The 12,622-nt window shown below is 33.5% G+C and overlaps 1 protein-coding gene across 1 annotated transcript in view; it reads left to right on the forward strand.

Moving 5' to 3' along the window:
• Nucleotides 1-12,622, forward strand: part of LOC136041136 (cytoskeleton-associated protein 5-like) — a gene marked incomplete in the record, with an annotated part of 192,220 nt that overhangs the window by 175,885 nt on the left and 3,713 nt on the right. Inside the window, 2 exon segments of the mRNA XM_065725677.1 lie at nt 70-2,248; nt 10,379-10,494. Coding sequence (XP_065581749.1) covers nt 70-2,248; nt 10,379-10,494 — 2,295 coding nt within the window.

Consider the following 12,622-nt stretch of genomic DNA (forward strand, 5'->3'; position numbering starts at 1 on the left):
CTCTCTCTCTCTCTCTATCACTCTATCTTTCTTACTTTATTTCTTATTAAACATTTCTTTCCATTTTAGTGCTTGAAATGGAATTTTGTTTCTCCGCGCGAAGAGTTTGTTGATCAACTGAAAGATCAGATGACAGTGGCTGGTTTTAATAAATCTCTCATGCAGAACATGTTTCATACTGACTTTAAGATGCACATCAGAGCTATTGAATCACTCCAAGAAGATTTGAATAATGGTAATATTGAGGCTCAGAAATCAAATCTCGACTTATTACTCAAATGGATGACAATTCGATTCTTTGACACTAATCCCTCTGTTCTTATTAAAGGATTAGACTATTTAAGTTGTGCATTTAATGCACTGAGTCAAGATGATTACAAGATGCATGACCTTGAAACCAGCTGTTTTGTTCCATATTTAATCACTAAAATTGGGGATCCTAAGGATACTGTAAAGAATAGTGTACATCAAATTATTCGCCAAATCTGCAGGGTTGCACATACACCGAGGTTAATGCTGCATTTAATGGACGGACTAAAATCTAAAAATGCCCGTCAACGAACTGAGTGCTTAGACGAACTTGGATATTTTATTGAAAACGTTGGCAGTGTTGTTTATCAAGGTACACCGTTTTTGAAAGAAATAGCGAAGCAAATTGCTGACAGAGATAATTCGGTTCGTAATGCTGCTCTTAACTGTGTTGTGCAAGCTTATTTTGTTGAAGGTGATAAAGTACGAAATATGATTGGTCATCTGGCAGAAAAGGATTTAGCAATGCTTGAGGAGCGGATTAAACGTGCAGGAAAAAATCGTCCACCTGCTCAAACAACTGCTACAAAGAATACTTCTCCTGACAGTAAACTTCCGCAAAGTCGAATCGGTAGACCAGGTTCAGCTCCTGTACTTCAAAATGTCAATAATAATTTACCTAAAGAGCTAGAATCCAAGGAAGAAAAAGCTAGAGGGTGTCATGAAGAGTTTCAAAACATCGCGGAAGATCTTGAAAATGAAATTGGTAAAAACATTGGCGCACACCCTGTAGATATAAATGATGTGCTCAGTAAATTGAAAAAAGCTGATTTTGATGATGTTCGCACTGAGGCCCCACGACGTGAAACAAGCATTCCACGACCATCTCCAACCAAATCTACTCTTGAGCCTGCCGCCCATCGCGTAGCAGCTATTGACCTTTTGATCAGTCAAGTTTTGGATGATAACCCCTATAAATGCACACAAGCTCTGCAGCAAATTGAGCAAAGTTTGAAACAAGACCCGATGATGATAGCCAAAGTTGATAGTGTAATTAGAGCTTGTACCCAACAGTTGATTATGAACGGTGAGGAAAATGCTCGAACTCAGCTGGATTCTTTGAAGGTCTATCAAAGCTGTTTGCGAACGCTGTTGGCACTGTATAGTAGTGATTTACTAGGCTCTAAGGGCTCCAGTGAAAGTCTTGAAGCATTGATGCCAACTTTGATAGGTATTCTTGTTGATGGAAGGTTTGAGGGTGAATCGAAAGAGTTATCCAGTGTATTTAAGCAGACAAATATGCTAATCCTTCGTATTGTCGAAAAATCTGACCATACAGCTATCACTTCAACGCTGCTTCGTCTCTTGTTGGATTCGGTAGATAGCAAAGGACCTAATTCTAAATACGTAGACTTGGTTCAAAAGTGTATATGGAAAGTCATACGACTTCTACCCGAATGGATCCCAAGTCTAAAACTCGAAGTTATTCTTCAGGATATCCATGATTTCATGAAAGCGTATCCTAATGCATCGTGGAAAGGTAGAGAATCAGATATGCCTATTCGAACAGTCAAAACAATATTGCATACAATTGTGAAAGATGTTGGACGAGATATATTGGATCTATTGAATGGTATAAAAGATTTGAATAGCTCAGAACTGTATCCTTACTTAAAAAAGATTTTTTCTCAGGGAGGCTTGACCTCAAAAGAACCTCGATCTTCTGAAAGTAGCATTAGTAATGTTTCCACAGACCCAAGTGGAACACTGTCAAAAAAAGACCAGGACCGTTTAACAACAATAGTTAGAAAGATTGGAACAAGGGACTTAACTAGGGAAGGGCTGTCAGAATTTTATGACTTCAAGCTGGAGCATCCGGAAGCGGATCTTGCACCTTTTTTTGGAAAATGCTCCGAATTCTTTCGAGCCTATATCGAACGAGGACTACTCCTTGTTGAGAAGGAGAGAAAAGCTTTGGGGAAAAAGTCTGTTTCGACTGGTAAGTTCTTTTTTTCTTTTTTTGTAAAAGAGACAGCTAACTGATATTACGCTTGTGGTCTATTGCTGACAATCTTTACTTTAAAATGTGAACATAAAGAATAAACAATTAGAAAGAGGAAATAAAAAGACAAAATAAAAGATCTGGCAAGCCAAAATTAAAAGAGAGGTTTTTTAATTTTGTTAAAATTTTTCTTTCTGGCTATCTGAACCAACTGTTTATAAGGATAAATCAAATTCTTTTATAATTCGTAAATACTGTTAGTAGGTGTTATATATGCTATTACTACTACTACTACTAACACCTCACTGGAACAGCAAGCCGCGTATTACCAACATAGCTGTACCTGCTCCTCCTTCATACAAATCTATTCAAAGCATCACTTTTTACTCCCTCTCGTGAATTTCCAACTTTGTTTTAATTCTTCCTTCTGACCTCTGTCCACCCCAGCCCGGTATGTCGTACTTTTCGTGTGGGTCAATTTGAATGGTGAAAAAGCACAATGTTGGGCAATCCGTCATCCTTGGCGATGACGCCAAGGATGCTTCAAAAATGTTTCAAAATTAAGCTATTGACAGTAATACTCTTTAACAAAAATAACAATAATAATACGCTAAATGAATGGAAAGTATAATTGAAAACGAAATGTTGTATTTTAATCTTTTCAAAATAATTGGTCGAGTGAGGAAAATTCGTATGTTAGATTTTCATCCTCTCATTACGATTGCAGAACAAAAAGAGAAATTAGAAAAAAAATAAAAACTTAGAAGAGATATTTGTTAAATTGGTTAAAATTTATTTTTTTTTGTTATCGGAACCAGTGAATTATAAGAATAAATGAATATTTTTAACATATATGATTTGAAACTAAGCTATATACAATATTGTTCTTTCATAATAAAAGAAAATACATTCTAAACGAAAAGAAAAATACCATTGAAAATGAAATGTTGCATTCGTAGAGTGATGGAAATTCTTTTAATAGACTTTCGTCCACTCATTGCATTTCTAGAAGAAATGAGAAATTGAAAAAACAAGGAGAAAATTCGATTTTGGTTATCTGAATTAACGAATTATAAGAATAAATGATAATTCTTCACATATATATGGTTTGGATTTAAGCTATTTAAAGTATTGCTCTTTAACAAAAAAAAATTCTAAACGAAAAGAAAATACCATTGAAAATGAAATGTTGCATTTTGATTTTGCGAAAATGATTAGTAGGATGATAGAAATTCTTCTATTAGATTTCCGTCCACTCACTGCATTTGTAGAAGAAATGAGGAATTAAAAAAAAAAATTAAATTTTGGTTATCTGAATCATCGAATTATAAGAAGAAATTAAAATCCTTAACATATATATGGTTAGAAATTAAGCTATAGACAGTATTGCTCTTGAACCAACAAAAAAAAAGAAAAAAGAAAACGAAATGCTGTATTTTAATCTTTCCAAAATGAATGGCAGAACGATCAAGATTGTTTTAATAGATTTTCGTCCACTCACTCCATTTTTGGAAGAAATGAGAAATTTAAAAAACAAAGTAAATAACTAATATAAGTAAATTCCTTACATTAAGAATTCGTCAGAACTTGTGACAAAACTAAAAAAGAAGTGGAAATTTCTTCAAATTCTATAATGTCAAGTTTCTACATAGTGTCAGTGTATACGAATATTGATGTAAAAGCCGCAGAAATTATTCTTGAAAGAAAGATATTAAGAAATTTGGACTTGATTAGTGGTAAAACAGTTTTCGAAGTCGGTGTAATTATGAATTTAGTTAGGTTGTGCAATACGCAATAAGTAAATGGTTTACCAATGGGGGCCCCTTTAAGTCCTTTATTATCAAATTGTTTTGCAGAAAATAATAGCGTAAGATTCATATTTTTAAAACGCAAATTTTGGGGGAGATATATAGGTGACATAATTTCAGTATGGAATTATGGGGAGGAGGAACTACAAGATTTTTTTAGAACATCTTAATTTTTGGGGAGGTGATTTAAAATTTACAATAGAATTAGAAGAGGATAAGAAAATTCCTTTTCAGGATGTTTTTCTTTTAAGAAATGAAAATAGTGTGGATATTAAAATTTACAGAAAACCTACTAACGATAATAAACTTTTTCAGAAAACCTACTAACAATGATAAATTTTTGTCGTTCTTCTCCGGTCACGCTCGCCAAGTAAAAATTGGTTTAATCATATCCTTAATTGACCATATCTTTAGAATTTGCTCTCCAAAATTCATTGAGAAGGAATTATTGTTGTCAAAAGAAATTTTAATAAGAAACCATTACCCAGGCTGGTTAATTGACCAGACTTTTTCGAAAAGAAGGGAAAAATTTTTAGAATTTTCTAACGATATCCTGGGAATAACAGAAAAGAAAGATGTTTTTTGTTCTTTACCATATTTTCCAGGGCATAGCGGAAAACTTTTACAAAATAATGGTTTAAAGGTACCTTTAAGAGGTTGTAATACTTTGGCTAGTTTTTTTAAATTCTGGAAAGGATCAAACTTCCGTAGAGCAACAAGGTGGGGTTGATAAATCCCATGTACTTGTGGAAGTTCTTATGTGGGACGTACTAACCAGAGTTTAAAAATGAGATTACTACAACATCATAATTCTATTTCATCGTCCTTAATGCAAAATTCCAAACATGAAGGTTTCACGTCGGCTCTATGAAACATATTTATAATTATCCAAATCATTTTATTTTGTTTGAGAATGTTTTTTTGATTTCTAGGGACCAAGGTTTAAAGCAAATTTTCAGTGAAACAATCGAAATTAAAAAACATTTTATTCAAGAATAATTCCGTAAACAGAGATACAGGTGAATTTGGATTAAATTCAATTTATGATAATTTACTGAGGTTAAATAAAGTAAATTTCATTTCACCTAAGAGCTTTGACCTCTGTCCACCTGATATGTCAGATAAATCTAATGAACCGGAACCGAAAAGGTCAAGGAGATTTGCTTCTGTTGTTGCATTGAGAAAAATAAGAGTAGTAAACTATATGTAATTAGTTTATTGGGCATAAATTTTGTTTGTTTTTATTAATATCTCTTTATTTTACAGCTGATGATGGACACTGTGTATGTGTTCGAAATAGCCAGTTAAAAAATTTATATTTCTTTCAATGTAAATTAAAAGGTTTCATCCCTATTTTGAACTGTTATATTTTCGTTAAAAAGCAAAAAGAAAATTAAATTGTCGTTATCTGAATCAATGAATTATGAGAATAAATGAAAATTCTTCACACATTTATGCTTCTGAATTAAGCTATTAAAAGTATTGCTCTTTAACAAAAAAAAAACTCTAAACGAAAAGAAACATACCGTTGAAAATGAAATGTTGTATTTTAATCTTTCCAAAATGATTGGTACAGTTATAGAAATTCCTCAACGATCTCCGTCCTCTCACTGCGTTTGTAGAAGAAATGATGAATTTTAAAAAAAAGAGAAAATTAAATTTTCGTTACCTGAGTCATCGAATTTGAAGAATAAACTGAAATTCTTAACATATCTATGGTTTGAAATTAAGCTTTAGACAGTATTGCTCTTTAACGAAAAAAAATGAAAATAAAATGCTTTATAATTATCTTTTCAAAAAGACTGGCAGAGTCATACAAGTTCTTATTATAAATTTTCGTCCACTCAGTGAACTTCTAGAATATGACCGATTTGAAAAAAAGAGAACATTAAAAGAGGTATTTTAACTTTGTTAAAATTCAATTTTTTGGTTATATGAACGAACGAATTATAAGAACAAATGAAAATTTATAACATAAATGAAATGAAACTAGGCCAGACAATATTTGCTCTTTGAAACACAACGATTATATAACTAACCAAAAAAAAAACTAGAAATAGAAATACAATTAAAAACAAACTGTTGTATTAAAAATAAGTAGGATAGTTAGAAAGATAAATTGCATTTTAAGAAACATAGGGACTGCATTGTTGGCAGGGAACACTGGCTGAAATTAATATCAAAAGACAGTCCTGTAGCTCGATCCTGAAGATTGCGTAACAAAGTGTTATGTACTATTTACTGAGTTGAAGTCATACTATACAGCTACACACTGAATTTCTTATACATATTTTAGGGGGGGGGGGGATTTGGATGCTGGAGTGAAACGGTTCCTACTAACAGCTGAAAAACTTATTTTGCGTGTCTGTAAATTGTTAGAACATTAAGTATGCTCTCAAAGAATTGTTAATAAAACACTGCATAATTCTATAGACTCATCATTAAGTCCTACTATAGATTAAATAAAAAAACTAGTTTTTTTAACTGAAAGTAAGGAGCGACATTAAAACTTAAAACGAACAGAAATTACTCCGTATATGAAATGGGTTGTCCCCTCCGCAATCCCTCGCTCTTTACGCTAAAGCTTTTAATTGTTTTAAAAAGTAGAATTGTGGCAAAGAGTCTAACTTTAGCGTAAAGAGCGAGGGATTTCGGATGGGACAACCCATTTCATATACGGAGTAATTTCTGTTCGTTTTAAGTTTTAATGTCGCTCCTTACTTTCAGTTAAAAAAAACTAGCTTTTTATTTAATTTCTGAACGTTTTTGAATTAATGCATGTTTGATTTTGGCTCTCCGCATATAAATTATTGAAATGAAATTTGCATATTATTTTTTTTTGGCTAAATGGCTTTCTCTTAGTTTTGATCAGACGATTTTGAGTAATGAAGGGTGGGGAAGGAGGCCTAGCTACCCTCCAATTTGTCGGTTAATAAAAAGGCTACAGGAACTTTTAATTTTTAACGAACGTTTTTATTAGTAAAAAAATATGCGTAACTTAAGAATTAACTTACGTAACAAACTTTATATTCTTATATTTTTATTATGTGTACGAGGGGGTTTGTACCCTCGTTAATACCTCGCTCTTTACACTAAATCGTAAGTTTTGTCCCTATTCTTTAAGAATGACCCCTGAATCAAAAAGGCAGTAGAATAAATAGTTGAGACTACTAAAAATACTTTAGCATAAAGAGCGAGGTATTTTTCTCCTCCTAAATACCTCGCTCTTTCTGCTAAAGTATTTTTAGAACCCCTCATATGCGTAATAATCTCTGTTCGTTTTAAATTTCAATGCTATTCCTTACTTTCAATTGAAAAAACGTTTTCATATTCATTTTTTCATTGTTTTTTATAGTAATGCTAGAAAATCCTGCGGCCTTTTCATTGAATTTTTCTTCCCCCATGACATATTCCTCCAAGGAAGGATCCTCCCACATAGCCCCCTCCCATCAACCCCACCCCCCAAACCAAAAAAATCCCCCTGAAAACGTCTTTACACTTCCCAATAACCATTACTATATGTAAACACTGGTCAAAGTTTGTAACTTGCAGCCCCTCCCCCAGGGATTGTGGGGGAGTAAGTCATTCCCAAAGACATAGTTATTATGGTTTTCGACTATGCGGAACAAAATGGCTATCTCAAAATTTTAATCCGTTGACTTTTGGAAAAATATGAGCGTGGGAGGGGGCCTAGGTGCCCTCCAATTTTTTTGATCACTTAAAAAGGGCACTAGAACTGTTCATTTCCGTAAGAATGAGCCCTCTTGCGACACTCTAGGACTACTTGGTCGATACGATGACCCCTGGGAAAAAAAATAATAAATAAATAAACACGCACCCGTGATTTGTCTTCTGGCAAAAAATACGAAATTCCACATTCTTTTAGATAGGAGCTTGAAATTTTTGTTATAGGGTTTTCTGATACGCCGAATGCGATGGTGTGATTTTCGTTAAGATTCTATGACTTTTAGGGGATGTTTCCCCCTATTTTCCAAAATAAGGCAAATTTTCTCAGGCTCGTAACTTTTGATGAAAAAGACTAAATTAATTAAAGCTTATACATTTAGAATCAGCGTGAAAATTCGATTCTTTTGATGTATCTTTTAGCATCAAAATTCTGTTTTTTTAGAGTTTTGTTTACTATTGAGCCGGGTCGCTCCTGACTACAGTTTGTTACCACGAACTGTTTGAAAAAAGACTTATTCTGAAAGTAACCGATATAGTGTTGCCAAAATTGAATGTTATTTTGAAGGTCGAGTTAATTCATTGGTTCTAGTGGATTTTGGTCAAAATGTCAGCTGTTTCTTTCGTTTTTCTTATAGTTAGCCTTTTTTTCTTTCTTTGGCTCTTATTTTTTGAAAAGCGTATTTTTCAAAATATTTTTCAAAGCCTAAAGGGGCAATTTTGTTGTTTATTTGATTTTTTTCAATGAAAATATAAAAAAATAGTATTAACAGTTAATAGCTATTAACAGCTGTTGCTTGTACAGCTATTAAATCGCAACATTTAATATTTCTACTGTAAAACAACGAAATCATGATTATCAATAGAGCGGTCACTAGTATTTTTAACAATAGCTTTCTGTAAATGTTCTTGAAAAATGCTGGATTAATGTACTGCTCGAAGTGAGCAAAATTATAGCTAAAATATAATTTGATGAAAAAGCCTTTTATGTTACGCGTAGATCTTTTTCCTCCAATCAAGAAAGAGTCATATCTTGTACTGCACTTAATAAGTCCACCATTGATATCTGAGTTGGATTTATCCTGATCATCGATATCAAACATTCCATTCTCTTTTTGCGACAGAAAAGGGCAAAAATAATTTAAAAAAAGCTAATCACGCCATCTTCAGGCGTGAAAAAAAAAATTTAGATGCCTTCACATGCGGTGTATCTGTAATGCATGTTTACTCCAATGTCAGTTATATGTCAAATCAAGGAAGAAAGCTAATAAGCTCGGAGGTATTTATATACATAATGTCATTTGTGTTTTAAGCTGTATTAGCTATGTCCATTGGCAGTTCAGAATTTTTTTCTGCTTGTTCATCTTTTAATCTTTGGATATTCAATGTATATTTATAGCACTTGCGTCCGAGCTACTGTAGAAAAATAATGACACTTATTTTTTTCTTAACAAAGTTTTTATTAGATTCCAACATCAATGTTATCCCCTTCAAAATAATTCCCTCAGACAGCTATACACCGGTGGAGACGTCATTCATATTGTTCGTAGCAGCACTGGAAGTCTTCAGTATGTATGATACAGCCTTTTGGATGGTTTTTAAAGTTGCAAAATGACGACCAATTGTTTTGGTCACTTAGAGAGAACATTAGAATTTTAGCTATGTTCAAATGATTTCTCTCTCGATATTATTGGAATATTGGCTCAATAAGATCACCCCTGTGAAAACCAAACACAAAAAAAAAAAAAAAAAAAAAAAAAAAAAAAAAAAAAAAAAAAAAAAAAAAAAAAAAAAACGCGCATCCGTCATCATTCTTCTGGCAAAACATACAAAAATTCTAAATTTTTGAAGATGGGAGCTTGAAACTTATATAGTACAGTTCTCTGATACGGTAAATCTGATCCTACAATTTTCATTAAGATTCCTTAACTCTTTGGGTATATTTTTCCCCTTTTTCAAAAATCAGGCATTTTTTTAGGCTCGCTGCTTTTGATGGGTAGCACTAAATTTAGTGAATGTTGTATATTTGAAATCAGCATAAAAAGCCAATTCTTTTGATGAGTCTATTAATATCAAAATTCGGTTTGTTATTGTTTTGGTTACTATTGAGCTATTACGTGACGCACAACAAAAACACTATTTCACTCATCGCAGTCTCACAAATAACGTAGTTAACGGACGGAGTACAAATTCAAACTGAGCAATGGAAGGTCCCTGGTACACTTGCTATCTCAAAGACAGCTGCACAGGGTTGCGAGATCGCTTTTACTATCGCCAGTCTCATTAATTTTCTACAGCACTTCCTGTAACGTATGCTTTTGTATACTTGTATATTTCATGCACAAACAACCTTTTTCTTTTCATCTTGAACAGATTTGATTAAGATGAATAAACACATGCAACGTCTAAAATACAACGTCTTACTTAGTCTTGTTTATTTTTTATCTAAACGTTCTTTTTGATTAAGAAACGAGGGACGTTTTTCTGTGTTTTTCCAACTCTAATCTTGTTTTATCATAAAAAAAATCTAATTGTTTCTTATAGTAATCCGTATGAGTGCAATCATAAAGCTTGTCTTGTTCTTTTATCTACATGATCTTAAACCTAATGGTAATTTTTGTTTCTTGTATTTCAGAATCCAGCTCTATTCCTGTTATCCGAACGAAGCCAGATCAGGTTAATATGTACATGGAGCGATTAAAGAATGCTAAGATTAACAGTGGTTTAAGCCGGGACACAGAAAATAGAGAGGTTTGTTGGTTTAAACTATCCATTTTATTGGTTTTCCTTTACGGTATGTATTCAATTGGTAATTTAGATAATTATCTCTTAAGCACTTAATGTAATTTCTTGCATCTCAATCATGCCAATCTGTATTTGAGATGTTCAGAAGGTAATTTGTTAAACAACTTTTTACCTTTTTTTTAACTTTTTTCTGTGTTTTAGCGACGAAGGACTTTTATTTGATATGTTTTATGGTGAGAGGCCGTTATAAACATGGGGCTTTTAAATGACGCTAGTCAACAAACATGGATCTAAGCACGTTTTATGACCTTAAGAAAAGGAGCAAAAGCTAAAGAATCCATTTTTCACATCAAATAATTAGTGCGTTATCGCAAAAATCATCAATTTTTAACCCTTTTTAATTTTATCCAATTGATTTGACCTCCGAACGTCTCCTATCGCCTGGTATTTTGTTCAGTGTCGAACTTTTCACTTGGTCTAGCCGAATGAATAACTTTAAGCAGATTTGAATCAAAATTCAGTGTCTTCTCTTTTAGCAAAAGTAATAAGTATTTTTGATGTAGTTACAAAAGAGAACAGGAATGAATGCATGGAACTTGGTGTGTACCAGGAAATAGAAAGTCCAGATTTTTTCTAAGCCTCAAAATGGAGGTCAAATCTTGATTCCAGTAAAATACTTTATCTAGACTTTTCTCGTTGAACTTTTACGTTTTTGGGGTGTAAAGGTAATGGGGCTTTGATACCTGGTTGTGAAATGTATAGGGTCTGTCCTGCCATAAAATTAAAGTAAAAAAATTAATTGCATAAGACTCATGTCCTATGCTGTTGCTGTTTTGTCCTTAATGATCTTTTCCTGCGATTTTTTCTCTCCTGATTTTTTGAGTCAACAAGTGTACTTTAGGCTCAAAAGTAAAAAAAAAAAGTTGGAATTGACACTAAAACAGAACAAAATTCAATTTTTTTGCACAAGGCTCTCGAAGCCGAAAATTTGCTTGACCGTTTTAACTAAAAAAAGATTAAATGTCTAAAGATAAGTGAAGATACAACCTTACCATTTGTATTTTGTTTTTATGGCACTTGATATCTACCAAATGACATATAGCGATCGCAAATTCTGTACGTCGGTCTGTCTGTCTGTCCCGGTTTTGCTAGTTTAGGCACTTCCAGGTGAGCTAGGACGATGAAATTTGGCTGGCGTATCAGGAACCAGACCAGATTAAATTGGAAATTGTTCTTTCCCCGATTCGACCATCTGGGGGGACGACGGTTAAATCCGAAAAATTAGAAAAAAAGAGGTATTTTTAACTTATGAACATGTGATCAGATCTTAATGGAATTTGATATTTAGAAGGATATCGTGTCTCAGAGTTCTCATTTTACATCCCAACCGGATCTGGTGACATTGGGGGGGGGGACCTACATTCTTGGAAAACGCTTAAAGTGGAGGATCGGGATGAAACTTGGTGGGAAAAATAAGCAAAAGTCCAAGATACGTGACTGACATGACCAGACGGGATCCGCTCTCGTTGGTGGAGTTTGGGGGGAGTAATTCGGAAAAATTAGAAAAAACGAGGTATTTGTAACTTCCGAACGGGTGATTAGATCTTAATGAAATTTTATATTTAGTGGGATCTTGTGCTTTAGAGATCTCATTTTAAATCCCGACTAGATCTGGTGATATTGGGGGGAGTTGGAGGGGAAAACCGGAATTCTTGTAAAACTTGAAAATTGAGGTATATTTCTCTTACGAATGAGTGATCGGATCTTAATGAAACTTGATATATAGAAAGATCTTATGTCTCAGAAGCTCCATTTTCAATTCGAATCTGATCTGGGGACATAGGGGGCTGGAGGGGGAAACAGAAATCTTGGAAACCGGAAATCTTGGAAAACTCTCAGAGTGGAGAGATTGGGATTAAACTTGATGGGAAGAATAAGCAAAAGTTATAGATACGTCACTGACATAATTGGAACGGATCGTTCTCTTTCGGGGGGCCGAGGGGCGTTAATTCGGAAAAATTTGAAAATTAGAGGTATTTTTAACTGAAGAACGGGTGACCGGAACTTGATGAAATTTGGTATTTAGAAGGAACTCATGTCTCATAGGCCTTATTTCAAATCCCTACCGGATCTG

This window comes from Artemia franciscana, chromosome 2 (assembly GCF_032884065.1).
Source record: "Artemia franciscana chromosome 2, ASM3288406v1, whole genome shotgun sequence".
In the NCBI taxonomy this organism is placed as follows: domain Eukaryota; kingdom Metazoa; phylum Arthropoda; class Branchiopoda; order Anostraca; family Artemiidae; genus Artemia; species Artemia franciscana.